Raw genomic sequence first — 13558 nt, 5'->3', positions numbered from 1 at the left:
TCCAGTTTAGCTGAGCTCTTCCTCTTGCTATTGAGAATTCTGTGCTGCACCTTACAGAGCCTCAGGGCAGGCTCTTAGGAAGAGGCATCTACCTGCAGGTGTCTCTGAGAGATTATCACGTTTAAAAGCTGTTATACAAACTGCAGAGTGAACAAAAGACTATTTGGTTAACGTCAAGAAACGTCAAGTCCCTCAAAACTTGGTATCCGTTGTAACTTGTGTTTGGGTTGTTAGCTGGCTATCCTCAGTCCCATAAAGACAGTATATAGGAAGTCAGGGCTGAGCATGTGGAGCAACATGGATGAGGTAGTTAGAAACTACTGAGGTACTTGTCATCTTGTAACAGACAAAGGGTATCTGGTTTTGCACAACTGAATGTTCAGGACTTTACTTCAGGATTATCAAACTGCATATGAATATTTAATCAGGAGTTAGGAGTTAGGTTGCAGTTACCCAGATTTGAAAAGTCATGAATCAGTAAGAATTAAATATCAAATATATCAGTGTTGGATTATATTGTTATTTTTATGGCCTAACCCATTCTTTTAATCAGCTTGGACTCTAGTGTTAACATGAAGAAATGCATATTAAAACTGAGCATGACCATAAATTATGCTACTTAGAGATTTGTGAGACTTGCAAAGAAGGGAAAGGCTTTATAAATCTCTAAAACGAGTATATTGCAGATGAGTTTTATTCATATATATAAACATTATTAATTGTTGATACCGTCTGGTTTCCAGGTTATTCTGCATACAAGGTTTAATCAGCTTTGATTTTGAGGGATAAAATAGCTGTGGCCTGTAACTAAAAATTCACTGGTTGTAGTTGTTAGCAATATGGAGCAACATGTTAATAGTTTTGGTATTGTTACCATGCCTTTTGCTACGGAGAACTATACTCCAACTTGCTTACCTGTTTCCTTTTCTTCATCCAGCTGATGATCTTCTGGGTGCAGTACATATAAGAACCCCTCCTCCATTCATATGTCATTTGTTCAGTAGCCTTCCACCTATGTGAATTGTGATCTAAATCAACAATACCTCAGATGTTAAAATAACACTTAAGTCAGGCTGCCATTTACCCCTCTGATGCTTGCTTACCTAACCGGTAGCAATCATTAGTTTCCTTCTGCAATTGCTATAATGGAACTGATTCCTGAAGTGAGAAAGAAGAGGCAGTTGCAGAAAATCTGAATTGTGCAATCACACTTTCTGGGGCAAGCACATGTCTTGGAGCTCTGATATTTCCTTGAATTTGCCCAGCAATATGTTTGGTGAAAGAGGGAATCAAGCGTCTGTGCTTTTATGTGACCGTGTTCCAGTGCTTGGAAATGCACGATTATCCAGAGAGGTACTTTGTGGGTGCCTGACTTGTTTCCTATAAAATGTAAAGGAAAAAAAAAGGGGGGGGGGGATTCATCTAACTCTTTTTTTACCTGGAAAAATTTCAGACCAATTATAAACCAGGCTGAGTTCAGTTGAATTCATTATTGAGATGCAGAGGGTGAAAGAAATGTTGAACAGAAGTATTGAACTGCCTGATGCGAGATCATTTTACTTTTGTGTAATTGCACCTTTTGCTTTCTTTTCCACTTACACCTCTTGCAAATGTCATCAGATTACAGTGTTAATAGATGCTCTTACTTTTAAATATCTCCATGGCTAGCATGCTGAACTGAACAAGGTTGCAAGACAGAGGAATATCTTATTCATTCCACTTGGATTTAAGCTGAAATGGTGATTCAACATCTGTAACTTGTGCTGCAGTTAGAAGTCCTCGTGTTCTGGAGGATCTTGGTGCTTGCAGTCAGGTTGAGAGTGGTAATGGCAGGCGCAGCAGGGAACTGGGATTCAGTATGCTGAATGAGAAGGTGAGTGTTTTGGCCCAGCTGCCTCCTGGGGGTCAGGCAAAAGGAAAAGCTTTGTGGGAGGATTTTCAAGCACCAGTGAGCTGGCACACCAGGGTATGATGGTTGACTACAGAAGAGCCCTGCTGCGCAAAGAATTCTTGTGCTGTGGACTCCATTATCACTAGCTAGAGATGACTTCTGAAGAGACCAAAAGTGGGAGAGTAGTGAGATAGCAGCAAAACAAATAAATTAAAAAATAGTAATAAATCCTTAACCAACTCTCTTTGATAACATTTGGGAGATTTGTATCTATTGTTATCAGCTTCATTGATGCAGCAGTTAATTCCATTAAAAAGATTGACTTTGTATGGCATTGATAAGAATTCTGTATGAAAAACAGATGACCAGATGTTGATGCAACGCAGATTGAATTGTTATTTGTATTGAAAAGGTGTATTGTTTTGAACCTCAATGCAAAGGGGAGATATTGTTTGTATCTGATATGTACAATCGGAAATACATAGCAAAGTTTCAATCTTAATGTGTTCATTTCTTCACAGGAGTTCAGGCATGCACCACGGAATGGCACGAAGTGGAAAGCACATCGGTCTGCTGAGATCCCAGTGAAAGCACCACTCATTCCCTGGATGGCTTTGCATCTCCCATGGCACCCGGAAGGAAGCGGACTGAAGATACTGTCTGTCAGCCTGGCTCTACTGGCATTTCTTGCTATGGTTTACTATGGAGGAATGAAAAGAGAACTGTGAATTGAATGCAGCTTTTATAAAAACAATAAAATTGCTGTTTAAAATCTTCAAAGAAAACACTTTTACCAACAATTCCCTCTCTCTTAAAAAGTAAAAAGTGATATAAATCAGGCAATAATTTGTACTCACCCTATGCCTTTCTTGTCATTCATAGGAGTGAATGCTAATAAGCTCTGGGAGACATGAAGTTTGAGATCTTTGTTTGGCAGAGTAGTTTATTGTATCTTTCTTCCTCTTCGTTTTTCTAAAATGATGCAATGTTTGCATTGCTTACTCTTTTTGTAACTGCCGTGGCAGGTTGAATTGTGTGCAGAAAACCCATAAAGCTTTTAATAAATCTTTCAATTGAGTGTTGTTGCTAATCTTTTATGTGCAAAACATTTACAGCTTCCTTAAAGATTTTGCTTAATGCAGTGTGATGGTTTGATATTCATCTTTTTACGTTAGACTCAAACACTGCTCAGCCATTAAAGTTCATCATTTGTTGCTATTGATTTTGCTTTCCTGTCTGAAAGAATTCTTGGTCTGCCATCTTGCCTCTGTCAACTTCAGAAGGAGTTATTAGCCTTTGTTGATACAACAAAAATTGTTTTTTTTACACAGAAAGTTGTATTTTTGTTGTTGTTGTTGTTGTTGTTGAATGTGAATTCCAGCGGTAGAGTTCTCCTAAAGGATGGGTTAATACAATCTCCATAGACAGTACCATGCTCAGAGAAACAGAAGTGAACCTCATATTAGCTGTGTGTAAGACAATATCGCTCCGTTAGTGGGGAATCTACATTTTGCTCAGTCCAAATCTCTAATTACATTCAACAAGCCATTTTTGTCACTACAAGATCTCTGTACATCTCAGACTGTGCTAGTCAGTCAGGGACTGAAGTCTTCCAAGCTGCTATATACATGAAATTGTTCTTTTGCTCAGCCTATGTCACTTGCATAGATCTTCATCCAAATTACCACTTGCAAAGCCTGCTTTAAATCTTAAAGCAGGAACAGTGTTTTCAGTATGTTAGTGTAGGACTGAGCCTGTGTTCCAAACGTGACTCTCCAATGCAGATGAATAATCTCCTAGGAAGAGTGCTTTGTACTGTTTAAGCTGAGGTTTTATCATAGATACAAGAAGTTCCGCCACAGTGTTTCCAGTACAGCCTGAAGGTCATATCCGCAAATGTAACTGTCTCCAGGAGTTTAGGTGTGTAATGAATTAAATACTATTTTTCTTATTGCAACCACTAACAGTTATGAGCCAAAACTCAAAAATGTTGAGACTTAAAAAGAAAAAAAAAAAAGAAAAGAAAACAAAATCCTGTGCTCTTGATTTGCGGGTTTTTTTCCGGGTTTTTCTCTACAACCAAACATATGTGACAATCAGTAATTCACATTTTTAAGAAATCTGGAATTCTTAAGAAAGAAAAGAAAAAAATAAAAGAATAAAAAGAAAAGAAGGACTTGATTCCAGGGGCTGAAATTTAGAAGCAACTGCCCTATATCACAAGATTCTCAGGAAAACTATGAGTTGACAAAATCATTACATCTAAGCCATATTTTTGCATTTGATAGTAATAAGCCATGCAGATTTGTGCTATGCCTCCAGCACCCTCACTGTCAGCCACTCTAGCTTATCTAATCACAGCAATTACAGACTCATGGCATCAGCTGTTGCAGAGATTTACGAAGCTTATGATTTAGATTCTGTTGGTGCTAATGGAACCAGCGTATTTTCTTGGAAATAGTGCAGTATATGAGAAGAGGGCAAAGAAAACTTTTTTATAAGTGACAGTGCCCACAGATGCAGTATATCCTTAAACTGAGCTTTCCACTGATAAGTAGGAAGTGTTGTATACCAAGTGTTTTATTATTTTCTTTTAGATTTCGAGAGGTCTTTTTGACACTTTTTACTGTAGAGCAGTACTGTGTTTTTCATGCATTTCTATTGGTTTACATCTGAGACTTTGAAGAAGCCTTATCTCCTTTCAGGAACAGGTTGACCTGAACGCATCTGATCTATGAGTTTTGCCCCCGTTTGTTTCCCCGAATGCTTCTCAGTGCCTGGCTGGGTGGCACTTAGATTACATCAGAATTAAAATTAAGAATTAAAAATTAAAATTAAATCAGCAATATGTGTGACTTTTATCATGTATTCTCTTCAGAAGCCATCAGTGTGGGTGAGAAATCTACTGCACTCTAAACTAATGAGGACATTGCAGGAGAATGTTCCCCACAGTTGGTTATCTCACTCTATCAGCTGCATAAGCACACTGGTCACTATAGAGTGAGTCTGGCTAATAAGAGGTCTACCTTCAGTGCTCTTTTTTGTTGTTTTCATTTTGCTTTTTAGCAGAGAGTGTTTCTTTTTGGTACCAAGGAAGCCTAAGCCATTTTTCTTATTGTCTGTCCCAGCTCTGAGTTCTCTTTGGCTGTTTTCAGTGAGGAATCTTGCAAACCGCAAGACTTAAATAGCAAGGACATCCTAAATCTCTTCTGAAAAATACTAAGTGCATGCTTTCTGTGTTTACTTCTGCATGTTTTTGGATGCTGGAGGAGTTTGTCATTTAATCTTCTTATTGCAGTTTCCCATTAATGGCATACTTGCTTAGGAAAGAGGTATGAAATAGATGATGTGTTTTATGTAAGGATTGTTTGATAAAGCAAGAAAGAGAAAGGAGAATACCTTTTGGAGAGAGTTCATCCCCCCTATCACATCACCGTGTGCGCATCTGAACAGCTGATAGCTTCTGTTAATTTAGTTCACTCCCCAGTTCAGCTTCCCATATGAAAAGCTGGAGTGATTTTTGACTAACAACGAGTGATATCTGAAGTGGCAGCAACTGGCAACCCTGACGCAGAGCTTGGCTGTGGCCATTACTCAGAATCCTTCCACTCCTCTCAGGAAGCAATTACAATTTCACAGGTTGGAATTAAAGCTCCCTGTGGTATGCTATAGAGTAACTGAAACTGTCAAAGTGATTTCAAGCTGCTAATCTCTTGCTGCTCCAAGAGTAGAAATAGAGCTCCTCTTATCCAGACGCAGATCTGACTTTAAAAACTCCAGCCTCCCACTATGCTTAAATACACAGGGAGAGTGGCGTGATCTGCTCACAGAGCATATCTGTAAAGAAGTTATGTCTACGAACATTTGTGTGTTACTAACAAGTCTATCTTATTAAACTACAAGATGTGCGTCATTTCAGAGAGCAGGGCAAATAGAAAGCTCTGAGAATTTGGAGGAGTGAGTAGGCAGTGGCCTATCTGTGAGGTTTATTTTATTGTATAGAGAGGAACGGAGCCTTTAGAAATCAAAAACAGGAAAAAAATTGAGAGGCGGTAAAGCCTTTGTAAAGCTAGGGTACAAAATGAAAACTTACTACAAAAGTTGCAAAGCAGGTTTGAACCAGGAGGCACAGCCCACAGCATTAGGGACTGGCTGCAAAACACCATTTGACTTGTTCAGAGGCAGGGTTTATCTGCTGGATAATAGCTAGATAATTAATGTTAGAATGGTGCTGGAGAGTGTTTCTGCAAATATCGTTAGGGGTCTTTTAGTCACATATTGCATTCGTGCAGGCTTTTACTTAACATTGAGTTGATTATTTACTTATTTATTTTTCTGTAAAATATGTAAAGATGCTTCCGCACTTCTTGGAGAGGAAAAGAATTGTGACTAGTGCTATTTTAAGCTTAAAGAAGCCTGCTATCATAAGAAAATCCTAATAGATAATTGTGTCCCTGCACTTGCAGGTGTACCGAAGTCTGTTAACTCCCACCTGGGAAGCTGTTTTGGGTAAGTATCAATTGTATTGTAGATCTCATTGTGCTATGTTGTGACAAGTTGGGTGTTTGAAAAGTAGTGAAAGTGCCTGTGTTCCAGTCAAAAAGCTCATCAAACACGATGGCAGAAAAGATCCTCAGATCTCTTTGTTCCTCCCTTTCACAGCCTCTCAGGCCTTTTCACCATCTCTGCGGACTTCCCATTTCCTTAACGCTCTGCTGGATCAAGTCACCCCTGTCAATATCAGAAGCTAAAAGGAATAGTTAGATAATGTGCCTAACTTTCCTTGTGATCCTGTTAGGGAGGTAGGATAAGAAATAGGAAGGTGAGGATATGTGGTCCAACGATTAAGGTGTTATGATGATCAAAGAGTATGAGATATTCTTTCATGTGGGAGCTGATCATCTAAAAAGGATCGTAATATCTGCCTTGTGTGTCCTCTTTCTCTACCTGCAATGAGTAGTTGCTCACTCTTTTATTACTGTTCAGAGTAAACTGCATTTTGTTATGTAATGGAAAAATCCAGTGTCTAAATTGGATGTTTGAGAGCAGACTGAAATACAGCAATGTAGCAGGGATGTATATGCACACCCCAAAACCAGCAGCTAGTGAAGCATCAGACACCTCTTCTGTCATACAGCTTCATCTGCTATTTGCAGCTGAACTTTTTTATGGACTCTTCATTGTGAATGCGCTAATTCCAGCCATCAGAATGACCCTCCCCAACCCCTCCCCCGACTGGGAAAGGAGAGTAGAAGGAGGCAAAAGGAGAGGAGAAAGAAGAGAGAAAGAGAAGAAAATAATAATAATAAAAAAGTCCCGAACGAATTATGTTTAAGATTAAGAGCATATTATGTAGTAGTTATGTCACCAGAGAAACACATTGGAAGTGCAGAAGGGAACTAACTATTACACACCATCAGGCTAACGCTCCTCTTTGCACCTTTTTCTTCTTCTCTTTTTTCTGAATACTCAGTATACATTCCAAGGTTCCAAGATGAAGATTCCTCTGGAAAAAAACCTAACCAGACTAAGAAGAAAAATCTGCTTTTTGTTTAACGTTTATTTCACTGAGTGGGGAGAGGCAGGGTATGTGAATTATATCCCACAAATGGAGAAAGGCTAATATTTAAGCATCTCCTTTGCAATCTTTGTTTTATTGGAAGCTATTTAGTAATGATAGCTGTTACTGAAAAGCACTACAACTGTGAGATTTTATGGAGTACATTCTGCTTTGGATGGTTTGCTGAGTGCTGGTTGTAGGTAATGGAACAAAATTCCATGCTAGTGACCAGAGTGTGATTCAGACTCATGCTTACAGCTTGCATGCTTTCTATGTCCCGTCTGTTGCTGAGTGTGAGAACAGGCTTGTTGTGCTCAGCTGAGCATAAAATACTGTCTACTCCCTTCCTGGGTGGTGTTTGTGGGGATGGGTGTACAAATGGTTAGTTGGCAATGAGTTACAGATTACGGGAGAACCTTGGGGATGATAAAACACACAACAAAAGGGGCTGTAATTGTTTGGCAATACTGTGAGTTGGGGGTCTGAAAGAAATTAATGCAATGAAGTCCTGACATCATGGGAAATTTGACTTTGCATAGTTAAGAGCTTATTACTGTATACTGTAAAGACGAACACGGTTTTATGTTGCTTGGAACGCCTTGCTGCATAGGCACCCTTCCCGGCTGCTCATGACTGTCTACCATGGTGCATTGGAGCAGTTCATTTCACCCCACTAGGTCCTTCCCAATGGTACCACAGCTGGAGAAAAGCAGTCTGCCTCATCTGAGTTCTCACTGTGATCAGGTGTGTGCAGTTTTATGTAGGAGGGCCCTTTAATTTGTTGTCGCCTATCACGCTGTTTTGTCAAACATTACGCTTCTTAGGGAAAATGAGTGAACTGTGACCAGCAAAGAAACTTGCTCAATCCAATGGCATTCAGTAATTAACACATAGTATTTAAGGACTGCAAATCTGGACAATTTGTTCTTTGAGTACATCCTTTCCAAACCTTCCCTGTGAGCTCGCATTCTCCTTTCTTCCAGCAGAAGCAGCTTTGCCCAGTCTGTCAGCACCTCATTTTGTTCCATAGAAGATGACATGTCTTCAGAAAGAGAATATTAGTCTGATTGGAGTGGCTGCTTCCCTGAAAACAAAAATGCTACTTCTCCTTTTGGAGTTCATCTCCCAGAGATATCAGTGCTTGGAAGCTATCACCTTGCAGTGTCTGTACACTGACAGCTGTTCAGTGCCTGGTCAATGCAGCTTTTGGACTATTTTTAGAAACTCCCACTTCCTAATAAGCAGAATTAAAAGGCCTCTTCTGTTGTGCTATTTTACTGTAAACTCCAGAAATCCAGTAATTCAAAGCAGGAGATAAAATACATCATTGATGTCAGTTGAGTGTATTAAATTTGTTATCCGCAAGTGGCTTTGTGAGCCGTAAAAGTCAACATCTAACAATCATTTACTATAAGATCTCTATACAAGAGATTATAAAATGACATGGTCTGCAGAGTATCAGTATGAGACAGCAGAAGGAAACAAGTGTGCAACTTACTGAATCAACCACACAGGTAACCAATAACAGAGAAAAGGATGTTCCTACTCAAGGGACAGCTTGCATTACAGTAGCATTAAGGAAATAAAGAAAGACAGATAACAGTTAGATTATGCCACAGGTGCCTTAATTTGCTTCTGTCCTGCTCAGATGGTTTGGTAGGCAGAAAGAGCAAACTGAATGATGGTGTCTAGCAGAAGGATAAACAGAGCCTAACAGCAGCTTTGGCTTGGTGAGAAATAAATTACTTGGTACAGATCTGAACCTCCCACACTTCCCTATCTCCTCCCTACTAGTTCTAAAAAGAGACACTTCCTTGTTTTGGGCTGCTTCTTTCTTTCTTTCTCCAAATATGTTCATGTTCCAGAAACCCTCATACTTTACCTAATTCTGAAATAATACTGAACTAAATTTTTCACCCCCACTTTTGTTTAGAAGATAGTACCTGCATGCCCTGTGAGCCTTAATCAACTCACACACTATTGGTAGGCAGAAGGGGTTCATTTTTATGCTTATTTAAACCTATACTGGAAGTGTTCTGTTGATCTGAGGACCACTAATAAGGGGATCAAGAAAATCAAGCTTAGCTGGCAGTCAATTTGCTGTAATTACTCTTCCTATCTACAGATATACTGGGATTGCATACTGAAAATTGTTAAGACTAAGTAATTATGCACAGTGATCAATTTTCAGTTTCTATCAAATTATATTGACATGTTAAAATCAGACACGGATAATCCATAGCCTTGCCACAGCATGCATCTGTGGGGAAAATCAGAATCAGTGCAAGAAGGACCACTGCAGGGCAGTGATAGCATGCATTGCTCTCGCCATCTAGGATCCTTCTGCATGGAGCTTCTTTTATGTGAGAAGAAAAGCAAACATTGATCGGCTGGTAAGATGGCGTTCCTACTCTTTGTAAAAAAAGTGGCTATCTTGTACTGCTACAGCAGACCACTGCTGTAGAGGTGAATGAGCCTTACATGCATTGTATGTCAGGAACAGAGCTTTTGGGGCAACCTTCTGTCAGCTGTGTTTCTTTCCATGGTCTTTGAAAGATGTTTACCTGCCCTGCATCCTTCAGAAGCCTTGTATGCTCGGGTATTCTTTAATGAGTTTGGAAACCCAGGATTACAACTTTCTGAGTCACAGCAGGGAGGACAGTATTTCAGCCTTTCACATCAAAGTTGTTGCCATAAGAGGGTTCAATAGTGTATTTCCTGTTCTTGTTGCCTACACTGCTGTAAAAATTGAGTCATCAGCATATAAATGCTTTCTTGGCCTCTCAATATGTGATTTTTTGTGTGCGTGTTGACTAGCTGCCCATTTTATTTCTCTTTCCACACTTATTGACTCATCTAGCTAAGAATAATGAAATTGGATAGCTGCCAGTTATATTTCATATTGGTGCAAATGTAGGAACTACTTATAACTACTATCATATCTGCAAGGAAATCCATGAAGCTGCAGTTCTGGTGGTTCCCACTCAGAGCAGTGGCTTGATCAAAAGCCTTGGAATAGTTTTAGGAGTAAAGTCTGGTCCTGTGGACAGGCTTGTGCTGTCGTCCTTCATGGTGTGCTCGTGAGCAAGGAAAGGAGGAGATTAAATTTGGCTCCTTTGGGAGAAAATATCCAAGGAGGGAACATATTTTTTTTGTTTCCTTGAAACATTCTACAGTCTGGTCCAAATTCACTTGACAGGTAGAACTGACAAGGTCTTCTGGCTTTAAAAAAATGCCAGTGCTATTTTTTTAAAAACTGATTTTCCAATTGTCAGAATTCAGTTATCTAGACATGTTTTTCCTATTTCAGGCAGTAAAAGCAGGCTGGTGTGATGGCAACAGACGAGCAAAAAACTTTTCTCCTCTTTTCTTAGGCTCTTAAAGTTAGCTGTAAAACAAAAGTTTTGTCCCAGTGGAGAAGGAATACTTTGGGTGGTTCTTTCCATACAGTGTAATTGTTATTATGGGACAAGATTTAAATAAGACAAAGACCTAAGGAAAAAAAAAGATAGATGCTAAGTAAATGACCTTATTCTGTTCTGCAGAATGATCTTAAAGCAAGAGCCATAAGCATGAAGATGCCATTTTATCTTTCGTTCATTTTTTTCTTTCTTTTCTTACCTTTCCCCTCAGTTACTGTCAGACTAAACTTTTTCATTTCAAAATAGAATAGCTGCAGCTCATCTGTTCCTCTTAAGAAAACATGTCTTCTGTCACAATACTTTCTGTAGGCTGAAACTAATTCCCCAGAAACTGGAATCAGTACTGCAGCATCACAGAGTGGCTATAGTGGCCCAAACAGATTTAAACAAAAGCTACTGCCTTTCTCTCCTGCCATGGTCTATCTCTGGCTTTGGCTGGCACCACCAGCATCTTTTGATGGGATTTCTTTTGAGCTGGCTTAGGTTGCTGACCTGGCTTGCTGTGCAGCAGCATGAGCACTTTTGCAAGGAAAGGGATGATTTACATCGTCTGGAGCTGTCAGAGAACCGTACTTTGGGCCAAAAGACAAGGATTGCGTAAAGCTTAGAGCTGAACTGCCTCTTGCTGGTACAGCTCTGGAAAGTCTCTTGCTCTACCACTTGACTTCAATCACAGAGTTGCAGTAGCATGCTGTGGCCAGACAAATACGTGCCTGAAAACAGCATGGTTGTGCAAGCATTGCAGAGCAGAGCTTTAAAGTTGTTCAGAGACTTCAACACAGCTTCAGAGATGCAGTGTGCTCAGGAGCTGCAGAGTGGGGGTCACAGCCCACAATGCAGGCAGGGTATTGCTGAACTACCAGCTTTCAGAGTACCGCAATTCTCTGTTCTGAGCAGCCTGGGATTATTGTTATAAAGGACACATAAAGTTACTCTCACTCTGTCCTCCTCTAGACTAGAAACTCCAATGGTCCATATGAAATAGGACTTTTCTTTCTTTTTTTTTTTTTTTTTTGAACAGACCTGAAGCACAACATGCCATTGCCTCCCAGGACGTGTTGTTTATGTGGGTAGAACAGACTTCATGTTTCAGGACTCCCCATCTGTCTCTTTTGTTAACTGTAGAAATCACTTTAGAAAACAACTGGCATGTGAGTGGGTGGTTCGTGCTGGTTGTGGTCTGGGGGATTCTTTCTTTTGTTGCATTACTTTCCTTGTGCACATGCTGCTAAATTTCTATTTGGTAAGGAAGTACAAAGGAGGAAAAAGTAAGTCCTGCGTCATTCATTTCAGTTTGCGTTTGTGCTTAGATCTGGTCAGAGCCAGCCGAATTCTGGGCACTCAGCGATGTCAGCAAACATAAAGCAGATATCTAGAACAAGACTTGGATCTTTAAAGTCACAGTAAGACTTTGTTATGAACTTCTGCTATGAAGACTTGCAGGATGACACATGCAAAAAATGTTAACTTCTGTTAAAGGCTCTCGTGGGATTTCTTACCAAATGTTAGCGAAAACTCAGCAGGACATCTCAAGTGGTACATTCCAAAAGTTTTCATCACACATTTGTCGAAAACATCTTTAATAAAACAATTAGTACAAGGGAAGAAAAGCTATACTTCTACTGGATTGATACTAAATGCAAATTAGGTTTCTGGGAGCAATTTAGGAAAACAATGACGTTTAAGTGCGAGCTTAATGGAAACATGTGAGAATAGAAATGCCCTGAGCCTGGCCGCCTGCCCGCTTTTTCCAATGTAGAAAGCAAGTGACTACAGTTAAATTGTGAAGGGAAAAAAAAAAAAAAAAAAACAGGAAAAAAAAAGGAAAAAAACGGAAAGAGAAAGAAGTTTATCATTATAAAGTATCCTCGATGAAGTGTTTTGGGTACCTTGCTATTTCTGGCACTATATTTTTCTAAGTGTTTCCCATGGATTATCTTGCAATTATTTACAAGTTTGCCTGTGTGAGCATATATGTAGGTCACTCTGAAAATAATGCTTCATATTTGTTTCCATGTAAACTACAACAAATACAAAGAGCTCAATAACAATATTTGATAGAGCAAATTCTCAGCTACAAAACATCATTTTTCAACATAGTCACCACCATTAGCTATGCATTTTCACCATCCATGAACAAGAGTCCACATGCCATGCTCATAAAAATCTGCACAAGCAGAGATGACCCGCTGTTGCTGTTGCCACTGCTGAAAAGCACTACCACTGCCTCAGTGTGCTCACATCTCCTGTTTGTTCTCCATCAGTGTTCAGAAAACATCAGTGAATGTCAAAGGATGCCAATTTTTTTTTCCACATGCAGGAATTCAGTGACACACCTCTGCTTCATATGCACTTTCATATCAGATGCCATTTTGTCAGGCTGCCCCTCTGCTGCCATCAGTCACATGGCAATAAAATTTAATGGGATATTGGTGGGAAGGTTCAACCTCTACTGCCATACCACCAACATCTGCCACTGACGCTGTGGGTGAACATAATAAAATAGGAGGTATTACTTTTGGAGCAGCCCTCCTAGAATGTTTGCATGCACATGCTGGTATTTTTTTTTTTTACTTCCTGATTCTGCAGTCAGTGGTTTGAGAAAGCTTGCATGAGTTTAAGGAAAGGGAAATAAGGTTAAAGAAGGATACTATTCCTTCTTCTAAGGTTCCGAAATCCAGTTGT

The 13558-nt window shown here is 39.6% G+C and overlaps 1 protein-coding gene across 2 annotated transcripts in view; it reads left to right on the top strand.

The window, feature by feature from the left end:
- CDKAL1 (CDK5 regulatory subunit associated protein 1 like 1) overlaps positions 1-2969 on the top strand; it is a 376852-nt gene extending 373883 nt beyond the window's left edge. For both annotated transcript variants that reach the window (XM_418914.8, XM_004939622.5), the window contains one exon: positions 2413-2969. In XM_418914.8, coding sequence (XP_418914.3) covers positions 2413-2619 — 207 coding nt within the window. In that variant the 3' untranslated portion in view covers positions 2620-2969. The remainder of the gene's footprint in view (positions 1-2412) is intronic.
- Positions 2970-13558: the final 10589 nt, after the last annotated feature.

The sequence above is a fragment of the Gallus gallus genome, chromosome 2 (assembly GCF_016699485.2).
Source record: "Gallus gallus isolate bGalGal1 chromosome 2, bGalGal1.mat.broiler.GRCg7b, whole genome shotgun sequence".
Lineage (NCBI taxonomy): Eukaryota > Metazoa > Chordata > Aves > Galliformes > Phasianidae > Gallus > Gallus gallus.
The sequence above is the reverse complement of the archived record's forward strand: the minus strand, read 5'-3'. Positions and strand labels throughout refer to the sequence as shown.